The 19,302-nt window shown below is 41.8% G+C and overlaps 1 protein-coding gene across 2 annotated transcripts in view; it reads left to right on the top strand.

Annotated features, from left to right (window-relative positions):
- The window catches only part of NUBPL (NUBP iron-sulfur cluster assembly factor, mitochondrial), a 312,393-nt gene extending 306,976 nt beyond the window's left edge, over window positions 1–5,417 (top strand). For both annotated transcript variants that reach the window (XM_055361333.2, XM_004055061.5), the window contains one exon: window positions 3,314–5,417. In XM_055361333.2, coding sequence (XP_055217308.1) covers window positions 3,314–3,411 — 98 coding nt within the window. In that variant the 3' untranslated portion in view covers window positions 3,412–5,417. The remainder of the gene's footprint in view (window positions 1–3,313) is intronic.
- Window positions 5,418–19,302: the final 13,885 nt, after the last annotated feature.

Here is a 19,302-nt window from a genome sequence, read left to right as displayed (position 1 = left end):
GTCTGGGAATTGGTCAGCTTAGGTTCAAAGCCCAGCTCATCTCTTACTAGCTATAATGTTTTTGACAAAATTATTTACCTTTCTGGATGTTTCCTTATCTGTAAAGTCGGGATAATGATAGAATTTACCCCCAGAGTAACAGTGAAGATAAATAACACTTGGCAAATATTAAGTACTCAGTAAATCTTAGCTATTTTCATTAGTTGTATATAAATATATAACTGTAAGCATATTATTTTATTCATTTGTTTTCACACTGCTGATAAAGACATACCAGAGACTGGGCAGTTTACAAAAGAAAGAGGTTTATTGGACTTACAGTTCCATGTGGCTAGGGAGGTCTCACAATCATGGAGGAAGGTGAATGGCAAGGAGGAACAAGTCATGTCTTACATGGATGGCGGCAGGCAAAAAGAGAGCTTGTGCAGGTAGACTCCCATTTTTTTTAAGCTATCAGATCTCATGAGATTCACTGTTATGAGAACAGCATGGGAAAGACCCACCCCATGATTCAATTGCCTCCCACCAGGTTCTTCCCATGACACATGGGAATTGTGGGAGTTACAATTGAAGATGAGATTTGGGTAGGGACACAGCCAAACCATATCACTCCACCCCAGCCCCTCCCAAATCACATGTCCTCACATTTCAAACCCAATCATGCCTTCCCAACAGTCCCCGAAAGTCTTAACTCATTTCAGCATTAATTCAAATGTCCACAGTCCAAGGTCTCATCTGAGACAAGGCAAGTCCCTTCCGCCTATGAGCCTGTAAAATCAAAAGCAAGTTAGTTACTTCCTAGATACAGTGGGGGTACAGGCATTGGGTAAATACACCTGTTCTAAATGGGAGAAATTGGCCAAAACAAAGGGGCTACAGGCCCCATGCAAGTCTGAAATCTGGTGGGACAGTCAAATCTTAAAGCTCCAAAATTATCTCCCTTGACTCTATGTCTCACATCTAGGTCACGCTGATGCAAGAGGTGAGTTCCCATAGTCTTGGACAGCTTTGCTCCTGTAGTTTTGCAGAGTATAGCCTCCCTCCCGGCTGCCTTCATGGTTTGGCGTTGAGTTTCTGCAGCTTTTTCAGGCACACCGTACAGGTTGTCAGTGGATCTGCCATTGTGGGGTCTGGAGGATGATGACTGTCTTCTCACAACTCCACTAGGTCGTGCCCCAGTAGGGACTCTGGGGGCTCTGACCCCACATTTCTCTTCTGCACTGCCCTAGCAGAGGTTCTTCGTAAGGACCTCGCCACTACAGCAAACTTCTGCCTGGGCATCCAGGTATTTCCATACATCTGATATCTAGGTGGAGGTTTCCAAACCTCAATTCTTGATTTCTGTGCACCCACAGGCTCAACACCATGCGGAAGCTGCCAAGGCTTGAGGCTCGCTGCACCCTCTGAAGCCATGGCCTGAGCTCTTCATTGGCCCCTTTCAGCCATGGCTGGAGCAGCTGAGGAGCAGGGCACCAAGTCCCTAGTCTGCACACAACACGGGGACTCTGGGCCCAGCCCAGAAAAATGATATTTTCCTCCTAGGCCTCCAGACCTGTGATGGGAGAGGCTGCCATGAAGACCTCTGACATGCCCTGGAGACATTTTCCCCATTGTCTTGGGGATTAACATTCGGCTCCTAGTTACTTATACAAATTTCTGCAGCAGGCTTGAATTTCTCCTCAGGAAATGGGATTTTCTATTCCTATCACAGTGTCAGGCTGCAAATTTTCTGAACCTTTATGCTCTGCTTCCCTTATAAAACTGAATACCTTTAACCTCTTGAATGCTTTGCTGCCTAGAAATTTCTTCTGCCAGGTACCCTAAATCATCTTTCTCAAATTCAAAGTTCCACAAATCTCTAGGGCAGGGACAAAATGCTGCCAGTCTCTTTGATAAAACATAACAAGAGTCACCTTTGCTTCAGTTCCCAACAACTTCCTCATCTCCATCTGAGACCATCTTAGCCTGGACCTTATGGTTCATATCAGTATCAGCATTTTTGTCAAAGCCACTGAAGTCTCTGGGAAGTTCCAAACTTTCCCACATTTTCCTGTCTTCTTCTGAGCCCTCCAAACTGTTCCATCTGCTGCCTGTTACCCAGTTCCAAAGTTACTTCCACATTTTCAGGTATCTTTTCAGCAACGCCACACTCTACTGGTACCAACTTACCGTAATAGTTTGTTTTCACACTGCTGATAAAGACATACCAGAGACTGGGCAGTTTACAAAAGAAAGAGGTTTATTGGACTTACAGTTTCATCTGGCTAGGGAGGCCTCACAATCATGGAAGAAGGTGAAAGGCAAGGAGGAACAAGTCGTCTTACATGGATGGTGGCAGGCAAAAAGAGAGCTTGTGGAGAGAGACTCCTGTTTTTAAAGCTATCAGATCTCTTGAGACTTATTATTACAAGACCAGCATGGGAAAGATCCACCCCATGATTCAATCACCTCCTACTGGGTTCCTTCCACAACACATGGGAACTGTGGGAGTTACAATTCAAGATGAGATTTGGGTGGGGACACAGCCAAACCATATCAATTATCAATGTAGAAATTAATGGTTTTAGAAAATTTTACTATTGTGTTCTACAGTTACTTTTTATGAATAAGGTAGAGGATATAAGTAATTTTGCATTACATTTATTTAAAGGAACTCTTAAAATGCAAATATCATTACCATGAAGGCATTAGGTTAGCTTGTGGCCCACTCTGTGGCTTAAGAGCTGCTCTTAGTGTCCCATGACACTGGGATCCCAGACATAAAGAGTGTAACAATGGAACCAGGATTTTTTGCATGATATCCATTTTTTATCAGGTGAAAGAGCCTATAGGTGCTTGGTGCTGGTATTACACACCATTCTTGGGGAGATGAAGAAAATGCTTTCCTAAGATAAACTGTAGCATGGTAATAAATAGTCCTCCTTAAAATGACTAACAGCTCTTATGCTAAAGAAGTTTTGGCAGTCTCTAACTCAAGATATCAATTTTTCAGAGCAAAAAGGTGTAATCTCTCTGCAACTAGACTGGGTTGCTAGTTTGCTGACACCAGAATTAGAATTTGAAAAACAGTAATTTCTGGTACTAAATATTACTTCAGAGTCACCTTCCAAATAATTACCCTCCAAATAATCTAAAATTCTTTCTTCCTTGGCCGCCTGCAATGTATACAGCACTATCTTCTCAATACTGAATTTCCTCATCTCACTCAGCCTTTTTACTATCAAATACAGTGGGCCTCTATAACAAACAGTTGATGAGTCATGCAGTGTCTGCTGAAGAGAAATACAGAACAAATAAGTTTGTTCTTTTCCAGGCCAAAGCTTACTTGAGGATTGCTGTGGAAGTGGTAAGAAGATTGCCATCACCTTCAGAATGATTCCCCAAGTGTCCTGGAAATTTGCCTGGTACTGACATTAAGAGGACCTTTGGAAATCAGCAATCTGGTGATAGAACCTACAGAAATAATAGAAATCATAACTGTTTTATTTCTAAGGAAAGAATGTCTTCATATCTGACTTGCTAAGCTAAGGTTCACAAAACTTTGATGTATCAATGTTAACTGCTGTATTTAGGAATTTTTTGAAAGCTGGTGTGTACCACCTGCAAAGAACTGCATTTTATTTTATTGAATTACCCCTTTAGAAATCATGAGTTTATGATGTTACAAGTCCATTTTGGGAGAGAACTGTACGCTTTTTGCAGGACCACAGAATTAGTAATTTAAATGATATACTAAATTTGTGTATGGGCATAAGTATTACACCTTCCCACCAGGCAATTTGGACTGTCTTTGAATCCTGTCTTTGGTACTATCTTGGATATGTTCTTAATATGAACCTCTGCTTCTTCATCTGGATCACACCGTACCCCAGACTTAATGAATTTCAGTCTCCAGGAGTGGAGCCTGAACATATGTATTTTTAGTAAGACCATGATGATGATGATGATGATGATTCTGGTAATCATGGCAGTAAGAATAATAGCTAACATTTAACAAGTTAATTATAATTGTTCTTCCATTTGTGTGAGTGGGTACTATTGTCTCCATTTTACAGATAAGTAATTTGAGATATAATTTGAAGGCACTCAACCTTGAGTGTCTTGCTGAGGGTTACTGTATCTAGCAAGTGATGGAGCTTGGATTTGAACTTGAGTAATTCGATATTAGATTCATCTTTTTGTACACCAATGTGCTTTTGTTAATTAAAAAAAGTGGGTGGTGGCCAGGCGTGGTGGCTCACGCCTGTAATCCCAGCACTTTGGGAGGTTGAGGTGGGTGGATCATGAGGTCAGGAGTTCAAGACCAGCCTGACCAACATGGTGAAACCCCGTCTCTACTAAAAATACAAAAATTAGCTGGGCATGGTGGCATACGCCTGTAATCCCAGCTACTCGGGAGGCTGAGGCAGGAGAATCATTTCAACCCGGGAGGCTGAGGTTGCAGTGAGTGGAGATTGTACCACTGCACTCCAGCCTGGTCAATGGAGTGCGACTCCATCTCAAAAAAAAAAAAAAAAAAAAAAAAAAAAAAGTGGGGGGAGATGCAATATTTAGCATTTCCTCAAACTTTTTTTGGCCATGAAATCCACCTCCCCCCCTCCTTTTTCAGAGCATTTCAAATAATACATTTTGAAAAACATTTATCTTGTCTAATTGAAGCTCAAAGAGATAGAGTCAATGACTTTTCAAAGTCAGGTAGCAGATAGTTTTAAAGCTGCAAGTACTGATAAGTGTGAGCCATTAGTTAATTCGCATTTATAAAGAAGTGGTCTGTCACTTTTGGCAAATGTCTTGACATCTGTTGCTCTACAGTTCTCAAGTAGAAAATTAGGCATACAGTTTCACATTATTATAAGCATGTTTTCACACAAAAACATGTACATTGATGTTTATTGCAATTTTATGTGTAATAACCAAAAACAACCCAGATTTTCTTCATTGGGTAAATGATTAAACAAACCATAGTACATTCATACCGTGAGTGCTACTCAGCAATAAAAAAGAAGAAACTATGGGTACAGGCAGCAACTTATAATTCCAGAGAATTATGCTGAATGAAAAAAGCCAATTTAAAAAGGTTTTGTACCAAAAGATTCCATTTATATAACGTTCTTGAAGTGACATAATTATAGAAATGGAGAACAGATTAGTGGTGGCTGTGTTAAGGAGGGGGTGAGGATGGGAGAGAATTGGGTGTGGCTGTGAGAAACATGAGGGATCCTTGTGATGATGGAAATGTTCTATATCACAGCTATCAATGTCAATATCCCAGTTGTGATATTGTGCTATAGTTTTGCAAGATGTTACCACTGGGGGAAATTGGGTGAAGGGCACATGGAATCTCTGTATTATTTCTTTCAACTGCATGTAAATCTACAATTATCTCAAAATAAAAATAAAAGTTAAAAAAACACAAACTGCTATATCTGAACTGAAATTTATTGGACCAAATTATACTAATTAATATCATGAATAAAATTATTTGTGGACACACTGTTATCATATCACTCTGAGAAGGAAGTAATGACTTAAAGTTTTCTAGATATTCTTTGTGTATTTATTGTCTGTTGAGGAAGAAGAAAATATAAATGATCGTTGAGCACTTGTGAATACAAAAAATACTTAAACCAAACTTAACTTTTTTCAAAAAAAGAATGATTTAAAGTTGTATGTCATCATTTAATACATATCATAGGGAAATGGGAAAGATGGTCTTTACTCATAAATACATGACCGAGAGAAGATCCACATATAAAATTCCCTGCCCTCTTCTCCTCCTTCATTTGACTGTTGTCTGCAGATGCTTCAAGGAAGTCTACTGAAACAAATGGCGGTTGGAGTATATATGCAGGTTTAGACATGGAGGAAGGAACAGTAGCTATAAAAGAAGAACTAAGCTTATTCTAAAATTTTGCCACCAACTCCAAAGGTAGACTGAAGTACAGGTAGTTTGCCTGTTTGTTAAGGAGTGATATTTATTTTCCATTCTTCACATCTCAATAGAGTGTAATTAAAAGACTGATATTTTGTAAAGGTGAACAAAATTGGCAAACCTTTAGCCAGGCTCATTAAGAAACGAGAGAGAGAAAGATGACATAAATCAACAAATCAGGAATGAAAAGGAGACATTATTACAGACATGAAAAGGACAATAAGAAAGATTACAAACAACTTTATGCCCATTAAATTGAAGACTTAGGTGAAATAGACAAATGCTTTGAAAGAAACTACCAACGCTCACTTATGGAATAGATATATTCCTTTAATATAATTTATGACTGAGTAGTCATAAATTACTTTTAAAAATATAATTTGTGTTAAGAACCAACAAAGAAAACTCTAGCCCCAGATGCCTTTACTGTCAAAATCTACCCAACATTGAATGAAGGAATAATACCAGTTCTACACAAACTTTACCAGAAAATAGAGGGGGCACTTTCCAACTCATTTTGTGAAGCCAGCATTACCCTAATATGCAAACCAAAGACAAAGACAATACAAGAAAAGAAGAATGCAGACAAATGTTTCTCATAAACATAGACAGAAAATTCTTCAACAAATCTTACTTAATTGAATCCAGCATTATATAAAAGGATAATACATATGACTACAAGGTCATTTTCCTGGGAACGCAAGGTTGGTTCAACATTTGAACATCAATCAATGTATGGCAGATTCAAGAAGAAACAGTAAAGCAAAACAGACTAAAGAAAAAAAGCATGTTTATTTGAATAGGTATAGACCAAGCATATAACAAAACTGAACATTCATTTGCAATAAGAATTAGCAAACTAGAAATAGAAAACAACTTTTTCAACCTAATAAAAGGCATCAACAAAGAACTACAACTAACATCATTGCTAATGGTGAAAGACCCACTGCAAGGCTGTCCAAGCTCACCATTTTATTCATTATCATACCTAAGGTCTTTCCTAGTGCAATAGAAAAAGAAATAAAGGCATATAGATTAGAAAGGAAGAAATAAAACCATCTCTGTTCACAGACAAATTAATTGTCTATGGAGAACATTCCAAATAATATACAAAAAAGCAACTAGAACTAATAAATGGATTTAGCAGAGATGCAGTATGCAAGGCCGACATACAAAACCAATTTTATTTCTGTATACTAGCAATAAACAATTAGAAATTGAATGAAAAAAGTTCGATTTATAGCACCCAAAAAACCATGAAATATTTACATGTAAATATAATAAGATATGTAAAAGATCTGTTATTCTGACAACTACAAAACACTAATGAAGAAATCAAAGAAAACATTTAGGTGGTGAGACATTCCATGTTCAAAGTTTGGAAGACTCAACATGTTTAAAATATCTATTCTCCCCAAATTGATCTATATCCAATGTGATTTCTGTCAAAATCCAACAAGACTCTTACTGAAATTGACAACTTGATTCTAACATTTTCATGTAACTAGAGTGTCCAGAATAGCCAAATTATTTTGTACAAAAAAAGATTAGGAACTTACACCACCTGATTTGAAGAGTTTTTTTTGTTTTTTATTTTTTGAGACGGAGTCTCACTCTGTCGCCAGGCTGGAGTACAGTGGCACGATCTTGGCTCACTGCAACCCCCGCCTCCTGGGTTCAAGTGGTTCTCCTGCCTCAGCCTCCTGAGTAGCTGGGACTACAGGCATGCACCACCACGCCCAGCTAATTTTTGTATTTTTTAGTAGAAACGGAGTTTCACCATGTTGGCCAGGAAGGTCTTGATCTCTTGACCTTGTGATCTGCCCACCTCGGCCTCCCAAAGTGCTGGGATTACAGGTGTAAGCCACTGTGCCCAGCCTGAAGACTTATTATAAAGCTACAGTAATCAAGGCAATGTGGTATTGGTGTAAAGATAGAAATATAGATCCATGGGACAGAGTTCAGAAACAGACATACACAGATATGATAACTTGATTTCCAACAAAGGTGCCAAAGCAATTCATTGGAGAATGGATGACTTTCCAGCACTTGTGCTTGAATGATGAGACATCTTTTTACAAAGAAATAAACCTTGCCAACTTCTAGATATAAAACCACATCAAAATGGATCATAGACCTAAATATAAAATCTAAAACTATGACACTTCCAAAAGAAAAACATAGAGGAAAATCTTCATGATCTTGAGTTATGCAAAAATGAGACACAAAAAATCCTGATTAAACAATAACAGAAAAAGTAGATAACTTGTATTTCATCAAAACTAAAACTTAACTGTTTGAAAGACACAGCTAAGAAAATCAAAGGCAATTTATAGACTAGGAGAAAACATTTGTGAAACATGTCTGATGAAGAGTTTAAAATATATAAAGAATACGTACAACTAATTAATAAGACAACCCAATTTAAAATGGGTGAAGGATTTCAATAGACACTTCGCCAAAGAAGAGATATCATTGACAAATAACATGAAAATGCTCAATGTTTTTAGTCATTAGGGAGATGCAAATTAAAACCACAATGGGATACCACTACAAAGCCACTAAAATTGCTATGATTAAAAAGATTGGCAATACCAAGTGCTGCAGATGATGTGGATCCACTGGAAATCTCATACCCTGTTGGTGGGAATGGGAATGTAAAATAATACCACTTTGGAAACAGTCTGGCATGCTTTTTTTTTTTTTTGGACACAGGATCTCTCTGTTTCCCAGGCTGTTTTCAAACTCCTGGGCTCATGCAGGTCTCTCACCTTGGCATCCCAAAGTGTTAGGATTACAGGCATAAGCCTCCATACCTGGTTCTGTTACACTCTTAAAGAGTTAAAAGATGCACATAACCTATAATTAAATATTATGCTCCTAGATATTTACCCAAGACAAAACAGACACATATTTGCATGAAGACTTACACATATGTTCCTATCAACTTTGTTTATAATATCCAAAAGCTGGAAACAACTCCAATATGCATCAAAAGGTGAATGGGAATGTCCTGAATGGAAGATCATCATGGCGGATAGGAGGCAGGACTAGATTGCAGCTCAGGCTCAGACAGACAGAGCAGCGTGCAGAGGCTCGCATTGTGAATTTTAGCTCCAGAATGACTGCAAGAACAAACCAGGAATTGCAATAAGACCCACAGACCCTCTGAAGGAAGCAACTGCTTCTGCAGGACCCAGGAGACACCCCTAATATTGTGAGTGTCCCAACTGCGGAAGTGGGAAAGAGAGATCCTCCTCTCCCAAACACATACCCTCACTGGGGAAACGGAAGGTCTGTTTGCGGGAGAAGTCTCCAGCCTTACCAGGAGCTGAGTCAATTTAGAGAGCCAAGCGAAATACAGGGGTAGAGGAAGAAGCAGGAAAGGTGCTTGGAGTTCTCTGGGTCCCCAAGCAAATCATTCCTGCCTGTCACCACAGAGATCCATTGGGAGGGCGGCCAGAGGCACAGGAGAAAATGCCACAGGGAGAAGGAAATCTCCAGCTGAACTTTGAAACAATTTGACCTGGGCAAGAAGCCTCCTGGCCATAACTCAGGGGAGAGTATGAATGTGGTGTGCAGACTCCACAGGTAGGAGAAGAGCCAAGCCCTTTTCTTTCTCAGCTTAGGGGCAGGTAGCCCAAGGCAAGTTCTCAAGCCTTGTTCACCCACTGCCTGGAAACAGACTCAGGACTGTTGCGGGGGGGCACAGTGGGAGTGAGACCGGCCATTTGGATTGTCTGGGAGCTGGGTGAGGCTTGTGACTGCCGGCTTTCGCCTACCTCCCTGACAACCTACATGACTCAGCAGAGGCCAGCCATAATCCTCCTAGGTACACAGCTCCACTAACCTGGGAACCTTGCCCCCATCCCCCATAACAGCCACAGCGAGACCTGCCCAAGGAGAGTCTGAGCTCAGACATGCCTAGCCCTGCCCCAACTTGATGGGCCTTCCCTATCTACCCTGGTAGCTGAAGGCAAAGGACATATACCCTTGGGAGTTCTAAGGCCCCGCCCATCGCCAGTTCCTCTCCATACTACCACAGCTGATGCTCTCTGGGAAGTGCCACCTCCCAGCAGCAGGCCAATCAGCACACAAATAGAACATTAAACCACCAAAGCTAAGAACCCTCAGAGAGTCCATTTCATCCCCCTGCCACCTCCACTGGAACAGAAGCTGGCATCCACAGCTGAGAGACCCATAGACGGTTCACTTCACAGGACTCTATGCAGACAACCCCCAGTACCAGCCTGGAGCTGGGTAGACTTGCTGGGTGGCTAGATCCAGAAGAGAGATAACAATCACTGCAGCTTGGCTCACAGGCAGCCACATCCATAGGAAAAGGGGGAGAGTACTACATCAAGGGAACACACCGCGGGACAAAAGGATCTGAATAGCCTTCAGCCCTAGACCTTCCCTCTGACAGAGCCTACCCAAATAAGAAGGAACCAGAAAACCAACTCTGGTAATATGACCAAAAAAAAAGGCTTTTAACACCCGCCCCCAAAATCACACTAGTCCACCAGCAATGGATCCAAACCAAGAAGAAATTCCTGATTTACCTGTAAAAGAATTCAGGAGGTTAGTTATTAAGCTATTAAGGGAGGCACAAGAGAAAGGTAAAGCCCAATGCAAGGAAATTCAAAAATCAATACAAGAAGTGACGGGAGAATTATTCAAGGAAATAGATAGCATAAAGAAAAAACAATCAAAACTTTAGGAAAATGTGGACAAACTTATAGAAATGCAAAATGCTCTGGAAAGTCTCAGCCATAGAATTGAACAAGTAGAAGAAAGAAATTCAGAGCTCAAAGACAAGGTCTTTGAATTAACCCAGTTCAACAAAGACAAAGAAAAAAGAATAAGAAAATATGAACAAAGCCTCCAAGAAGTCTGGGATTATGTTAAACGACCAAAACTAAGAATAATCAGTGTTCCTGAGGAAGAAGAGAAATCTAAAAGTTTGGAAAACATATTTGGGGGAATAATTGAGGAAAACGTCCCCAGTCCTTGCTAGAGACCTAGACATCCAAATACAAGAAGCACAAAGAACACCTGGGAAATTCATTGCAAAAAGATCATCACCTAGGCACATTGTCATCACTTTAGCTAAAGTTAAGATGAAGGAATCTTAAGAGCTGTGAGACAAAGCAACAGGTAACCTATAAAGGAAAACCTATCAGATTAAGAGCAGATTTCTCAGAAGAAACCCTACAAACTAGAAGGGATTGGGGCCCTATCTTCAGCCTCCTCAAACAAAACAATTATCAGCCAAGAATTTTGTATCTAGCAAAACTAAGCATCATATATAAAGGAAAGGTACAGTATTTTTCAGAAAAACAAATGCTGAGAGAATTTGCCACTACCAAGCCACCTCTACAAGAACTGCTAAAAGGAGCTCTAAATCTTGAAACTAATCCTGGAAACACATCAAAACAGAACCTCTTTAAAGCATAAATCTCACAGGACCTGTAAAACAAAACTACAAGTTAAAAAGCAAAAACAAACAAAAACAAGGTACACAAGCAACGAATAGCATGATGAATGGAATGGTACCTCACATCTCAATACTAACATTGGATGTAAATGGCCTAAATGCTCCACTTAAAAGATACAGAACTGCAGGATGGATAAGAACTCACCAACCAACCATCTGCTGCCTTCAGGAGACTCACCTAACACATAAGGACTCACATAAAGTAAAGGGGTGGAAAAAGGCATTTCATGCAAATGGACATCAAAAGTGAGCAGAGGTAGCTATTCTTATGTCAGACAAAACAAACTTTAAAGCAACAGCAGTTAAAAGAGACAAAGAGGGACATTATATAACAGTAAAAGGCCTTGTGCAATAAGAAAATATCACAATCCTAAACATATCTGCACCTAACACTGGAGCTCCCAAATTTACAAAACAATTACCAATAGACCTAAGAAATAAGATTGACAGCAACACAATAATAGTGAAGGACTTCAGTATTCCATTGAAAGCACTAGCCAGGTCATCAAGATAGAAAGTCAACAAAGAGCAATGGATTTAAACTGTACGTTGGAACAAAGGGACTTAACAGATGTATACAGAACATTTCATCCAACAAGCACAGAATACACATTCTATTCAACAGCTCATGGAACTTTTTCCAAGATAGAAGCCATAAAATGAGCCTCAATAAATTTAAGAAAATTGAAATGTTGTCAATCACTCTCTCAGACCACAGTGGAATGAAACTGGAAATCAAATCCAAAAGGAACCTTCAAAAACATGCAAATACATGGAAATAAAATAAACTGCTTCTGAATAATTATTGGGTCAAAAACGAAATCAAGATGGAAATTTAAAAATTCTTCAAACTGAATGACAATAATGACACAACCTATCAAAACCTCTGGGATACAGCAAAGGCAGTGCTAAGAGGAAAGTCCATAGCCCTAAATGCCTACATCAAAAAGACTGAAAGAGCACAAACTGACATTCTAAGATCACACCTCAAGGAACTAGAGAAACAAGAACAAATCAAACCCAAACCCAGCAGAAGAAAGGAAATAACCAAGATCAGAGCAGAGCTAAATGAAATTGAAACAAAAAACAATACAAAACATAACTGAAATAAAAAGCCGGTTCTTTGAAAAGATACATAAAATTGAAAGACTATTAGCAAGATTAACCAAGAAAATGAGAGAAAATCCAAATAACCTCATTAAGAAACAAATCAGGAGATATTACAACTGACACCATTGAAATACAAAAGATTACTCAAGGCTACTATGAACAGCTTTATGCATATAAACTAGACAACCTAGAAGAGATGTGTAAATTCCTGGAAAAATACAACCCTCCTAGCTTAAATCAGGAAGAATTAGATACCCTTAGCCGACCAATAACAAGCAGTGAGATTGAAAGGGTAATTTAAAAATTACCAACTAAAACAATCCAGGACCAGATGGATTCACAGCAAAATTCTATCAGACATTCAAAGAATTGGTACCTATTCTTTTCTCACTATTCCACAAGATAGAGAAAGAGGAAATCCTCCCTAATTCATTCTGTGAAGCTAGTGTAACCCTAATACCAAAACCAGGAAAGGACATAACAAACAAAGAAAACTACAGACCAATATCCCTGATGAACATAGATGCTAAAATTCTTAACAAAATACTAGCTAACCAGATCCAACAACATATCAAAAAGATAATCCACCCTGATCAAGTGAGTTTCATACCAAGGATGCAGGGATGGTTTAACATATGCAAGTCAATAAATGTGATACACCATGTAAACAAAATTAAAAACAAAAATCACATGATCATCTCAATAGATGCAGAAAAACCATTAGACAGAATCCAGCATCCCTTTGTGATTAAAACTCAGCAAAATCGGCATACAGGGGACATATCTCAGTGTAATAGAAACCATCTGTGACAAACCCACAGCCAACATAATACTGCATAGGGAGAAGTTGAAAGTATTCCCTCCGAGAACTGGAACAAGACAAGGATGCCTAGTCTCACCACTCCTCTTCAATATAGTACTGGAAGTCCTAGCCAGAGCAATCAGACAAGAGAAAGAAAGAAAGGGCATCCGAATCAGTAAAGAGGAAGTCGAACTGTCACTGTTGCTGGCGATATGATTGTTTACCTTGAAAACCCTTAAGACTCCTCCAGAAAGCTCCTAGAACTGAGAAAAGAACTCAGCAAAGTTTCCAGATACAAGATTAATGTACACAAATTAATAGCTCTTCTATACACCAACAGTGACCAAGCAGAGAATCAAATCAAAAACTCAACCCCTTTTACAATAGCTGCAAAAAACAACAACAACAACAACAACAAAAAAAAAACATACTTAGGAATATGCCTAACCAAGGAGGCAAAAGACCTCTACAAGGAAAACTACAAAACACTGCAGAAAGAAATCGTAGATGACTTAAACAAATGGAAACACATCCCATGCTCATGGGTGGGTAGAATCAATATTGTGAAAATGACCATTCTGCCAAAAGCAATTTACAAATTCAATGCACTACCCATCAAAATACCACAATCATTCTTCACAGAATTAGAAAAAACAATTCTAAAATTCATATGGAACCTAAAAAGACCTTGCATACCCAAAGCAAGACTAAGCAAAAAGAACAAATCTGTTGGCATCACACTATCTGATTTCAAACTATACTATAAGGCCATAGTCACCAAAACGGCATGGTATAGTTATAAATCAGGCACATAGACCAATGGAACAGAATAGAAAACCCAGAAATAAACCCAAATACTTATAGTCAACTGATCTTTGACAAAGTAAACAAAAACATAAAGTGGGGAAAGGACACCCTTTTCAACAAATGGTCCTGGGACAATTGGCTAGCCACATGTAGGTAAATGAAACTTGATCTTCATCTCTTATACAAAAATCATCTCAAGATGGAGTAAGGACTTTAAGACTGGAAACTATAAAAACTCTAGAAGATAACATTGGAAAAACCCTTCTAGACATTGGCTTAGGCAAGGATTTCATGACCAAGAACCCAAAAGCAAATGTAATAAAAATGAAGTAAATAGTTGGGACCTAATTAAACTAAAGTGCTTTTGGATGGCAAAAGGAACAGTCAGCAGAGTAAACAGACAACCCACAGACTGGGAGAAAACCTTCACAATCTCTACAACTGACAAAGGACTAGTATCCAGAATCTACAACTAACTCAAACAAATCAGTATGAAAAAAAAAAATCCCATCAAAAAGTGGGCTAAGGATATGAATAGGGAGTTCTCAAAAGAAGATATACAAATGGCCAACAAACATATGAAAAAATGCTCAACATCACTAGTGATCAGGGAAATGCAAATCAAAACCACAATGCGACACGACCTTACTCCTGCAAGAATGGCCATAACCGCTCCCCCTCCCCTCCCCCTCCCCCTCCCCCTCCCCCTCCCCCTCCCCCTCCCCCTCCCCCTCCCCCTCTCCCTCTCCCTCTCCCCACGGTCTCCCTCTCCCTCTCTTTCCACGGTCTCCCTCTGATGCCGAGCCTAAGCTGGACGGTACTGCTGCCATCTCAGCTCACTACAACCTCCCTGCCTGATTCTCCTGCCTCAGCCTGCCGAGTGCCTGCGATTGCAGGTGCGTGCCGCCACGCCTGACTGGTTTTCGTATTTTTTTGGTGGAGACGGGGTTTCGCTGTGTTAGCCGGGCTGGTCTCCAGCTCCTAACCGCGAGTGATCAGCCAGCCTCGGCCTCCCGAGGTGCCGGGATTGCAGACGGAGTCTCGTTCACTCGGTGCTCAATGGTGCCCAGGCTGGAGTGCAGTGGCGTGATCTCGGCCCGCTACAACCACCTCCCAGCCGCCTGCCTTGGCCTCCCAAAGTGCCGAGATTGCAGCCTCTGCCCGGCTGCCGCCCCGTCTGGGAAGTGAGGAGCGTCTCCGCCTGGCCGCCCATCGTCCGGGATGTGAGGAGCCCCTCTGCCTGGCTGCCCAGTCTGGAAAGTGAGGAGCGTCTCTGCCCGGCCGCCATCCCATCTAGGAAACGAGGAGCGCCTCTTCCCGGCCGCCATCACATCTGGGAAGTGAGGAGCGTCTCTGCCCGGCCGCCCATCGTCTGAGAAGTGGGGAGCACCTCTGCCCTGCCGCCCCGTCTGGGATGTGAGGAGCGTCTCTGCCCGGCCGCCCCGTCTGAGAAGTGAGGAGACCCTCTGCCTGGCAACCGCCCCATCTGAGAAGTGAGGAGCCCCTCCGCCCGGCAGCCGCCCCGCCTGAGAAGTGAGGAGCCCCTCCGCCCAGCAGCCACTCCGTCTGGGAAGTGATGAGCGTCTCCGCCCGGCAGCCACCTCGTCCGGGAGGGAGGTGGGGGGGTCAGCCCCCCGCCCGGCCAGCCGCCCCGTCCGGGAGGGAGGTGGGGGGGTTAGCCCCCCGCGTGGCCGGCCACCCGGTCCGAGAGGTGAGGGGCGCCTCTGCCCGGCCGCCCCTACTGGGAAGTGAGGAGCCCCCCCGCCCGGCCAGCCGCTCCGTCCGGGAGGGAGGTGGGGGGGTTAGCCCCCCGCCTGGCCAGCCGCCCCGTCTGGGAGGTGAGGGGCACCTCTGCCCAGCAGCCCCTACTGGGAAGTGAGGAGCCCCCCCGCCCGGCCAGCCACCCCGACCGGGAGGGAGGTGGGGGGGTCAGCCCCCCGCCCGGCCAGCCGCCGCGTCCGGAAGGGAGGTGGGGGGGTCAACCCCCCGCCCGGCCAGCTGCCCCGTCCGGGAGGGAGGTGGGGGGGTTAGCCCCCCGCCTGGCCAGCCGCCCTGTCTGGGAGGTGAGGGGCACCTCTGCCCAGCCGCCCCTACTGGGAAGTGAGGAGCCCCCTCGCCCGGCCAGCCGCCCCGTCCGGGAGGGAGGTGGGGGGGTCAGCCCCCCGCCCGGCCGGCCACCCGGTCCGAGAGGTGAGGGGCGCCTCTGCCCGGCCGCCCCTACTGGGAAGTGAGGAGCCCCTCTGCCCGGCCAGCCGCTCCGTCCGGGAGGGAGGTGGGGGGGTCAGCCCCCCGCCCGGCCAGCCGCCCCGTCCGGGAGAGAGGTGGTGGGGTTAGCCCCCCGCCTGGCCAGCCGCCCCGTCCGGGAGCTGAGGGGCACCTCTGCCCAGCCTCCCCTACTGGGAAGTGAGGAGCCCCCCCGCCCCGCCAGCCACCCCGTCCGGGAGGGAGGTGGGGGGGTCAGCCCCCCGCCTGGCCAGCCGCCCCATCCGGGAGGTGAGGGGCGCCTCTGCCCGGCCACCCCTACTGGGAAGTGAGGAGCCCCTCTGCCCGGCCACCACCCCATCTGGGAGGTGTACCCAACAGCTCATTGAGAACGAGCCATGAAGACAATGGCAGTTTTGTGGAATAGAAAGGGGGGAAAGGTGGGGAAAAGATTGAGAAATCGGATGGTTGCCGTGTCTGTGTAGAAAGAGGTAGACATGGGAGACTTTTCACTTTGTTCTGTACTAAGAAAAATTCTTCTGCCTTGGGATCCTGTTGATCTGTGACCTTACCCCCAACCCTGTGCTCTCTGAAACATGTGCTGTATCCACTCAGGGTTGAATGGATTAAGGGCGGTGCAAGATGTGCTTTGTTAAACAGATGCTTGAAGGCAGCATGGTCGTTAAGAGTCATCACCACTCCCTAATCTCAAGTACCCAGGGACACAAACACTGCGGAAGGCCGCAGGGTCCTCTGCCTAGGAAAACCAGAGAACTTTGTTCACTTGTTTATCTGCTGACCTTCCCTCCACTATTGTCCTGTGACCCTGCCAAATCCCCCTCTGCGAGAAACACCCAAGAATGATCAATAAAAATATTAAAAAAATAAAATAAAAAAAAAGAATGGCCATAACCAAAAAAGCATTTTTGCAGTAGATGTTGTCATGGATGCGGTGATTAGGAAACACTTCTACACTGCTAGTGGGAATGTAAACTAGTACAGCCACTATGGAAAACAGTGTGGAGATTCCTTAAATAACTAAAAGTAGATCTACTATTTGATCCAGTAATCCCACTACTGGGTGTCTACCCAAAGGAAAAGAAGTCCTTATACAAAAAAGATACTTGCACACACATGTTTATAGCAGCACAATTTGCAATTGCAAAATCATGGAACCAGCCCAAATACCCATCAATCAATGAGTGGATAAAGAAACTGTGGTATCTATACATGATGGGATACTACTCAGCCATAAAAAGGAATGAATTAACAGCATCCACAGCAACCTGGATGAGATTGGAGACTATTATTCTATGTGAAGTAACTCAGGAATGGAAAGCCAAATGTCATATGTTCTCACTGATATGTGGGAGCTAAGCTATGAGGACGCAAAGGCATAAGAATGATACAGTGTCTTCTGGAAGAAAAAAAGGTGAATGGATAAACAGTTTGCTACTATACAATAGAATACTTCTCAGCAATAAAATGGAGTGGAGTTATTGATACAATAACATCAATGATTCTTAAAATAATAATGCTGAATGAAAGAGGCAGACAGAAAAGAGTACAACTTGTATAATTCCATTTATATACAGTTTCAGAAAATGCAAACTTAACTACTTGACAAAGTAGATCAGTGGTTGCCTGGAGACAGATACTGGGAGAGAAAGGAAAGAGAAAACTTTTGGAAGTGATAGAAATATTCACTAACTTGATTCTGGTAAGGTTTCACGGGTGTATACACAGGGGAAAGTTCATCAAATTGTACACTTTAAATATGTGCAACTTATGCATCAGTTATACTTCAATAAATCTGTTAAAAAGTGATGTATTAATATATTGCTTTCTGATATTTGATTTAGTTAAACCTTTTTGAGTGCCTGAAATGTCACAATTTTCATATGTGGTTATTTTCAAATCCCTTTTTCAAAGCCTTTTTTAATTAAAAAATACCTTATTCAAACTAGATGAGCATTCTCTTGTTCTAGAGGAGCTGGTTTGAGTGACTTCTGACATTTGACTTCAGGTTGAAACTTGAAGTATAATCAATGAAGTTATTTGCTTTCTTTTCTTACTTTGCCACATCCTAGGAACAGCAAATTGTTTTCACATTTAAAACTTTTTAAATAATTGGGCTTAAAGTTTCCATAGAGTATAGTGATGCTAGAACTTGATTATAGACCACTTTTTAATCAGAAAGTCTAATTTATATAACATTTAAACCCAATCTTCAGGTTAAAGTTTCTAAAAGTGCTCTATAAACCTTGTTAAACTCTAATTTTGGATGACCTATCTAAATATTGATGTGCCATACTTTCAGCTTATTAATGGAAAAATAGCCTACTTTTTTCTCCATGAATGTTAGGTTGCTAACAACAGATAACTTGGTTAATAGAAAAAGGATTTTTAATACAAAATCATGTTCTTTAATTTTAAAAAAGACAAAAAAGTCTGTGCATTTAAAGATTTTTTAAAACTACTTTCCTGATGTTTATTCTTTTTAATCTTTTATAGATATTTTAAGTTCCATAGTTGTAATTTTTTGTTTCAGCTCATTCGCACCCTATGACTTTGGTAATTTTTATACTGCAAATTAGTTTAGGCCTGTATGATAACATCAGGTATCTCTTAAAAATTAAACATATCAAGCAACTTTCATTCTTATTATTTAATTTGCAAAATAAGGAACAATAAATTATCTTCAACTATATCTATTTCAACCATTTACAAAACATTTTGAAGAGTATGGGTGTTGCAGCTGTTGAACTGTTGTTTAAACATTATTTCTCACACTGTGCCTAATGGATTCAATTATGGTTCACAGAGTTGTTTCTTCAGATGAAGAACTATACAGATACATTGTAAACCACCATGAGAACATGTTATTAGGCTGTCTCTGCTGATGAAGATATTTTCAAATTATATTGTAAAAGTCCCTTGCAAATCAATTCC

The sequence above is a fragment of the Gorilla gorilla genome, chromosome 15, assembly GCF_029281585.2.
Source record: "Gorilla gorilla gorilla isolate KB3781 chromosome 15, NHGRI_mGorGor1-v2.1_pri, whole genome shotgun sequence".
Taxonomy (NCBI): Eukaryota; Metazoa; Chordata; class Mammalia; order Primates; family Hominidae; genus Gorilla; species Gorilla gorilla.
This window is presented reverse-complemented; position numbering and strand designations above follow the sequence as displayed.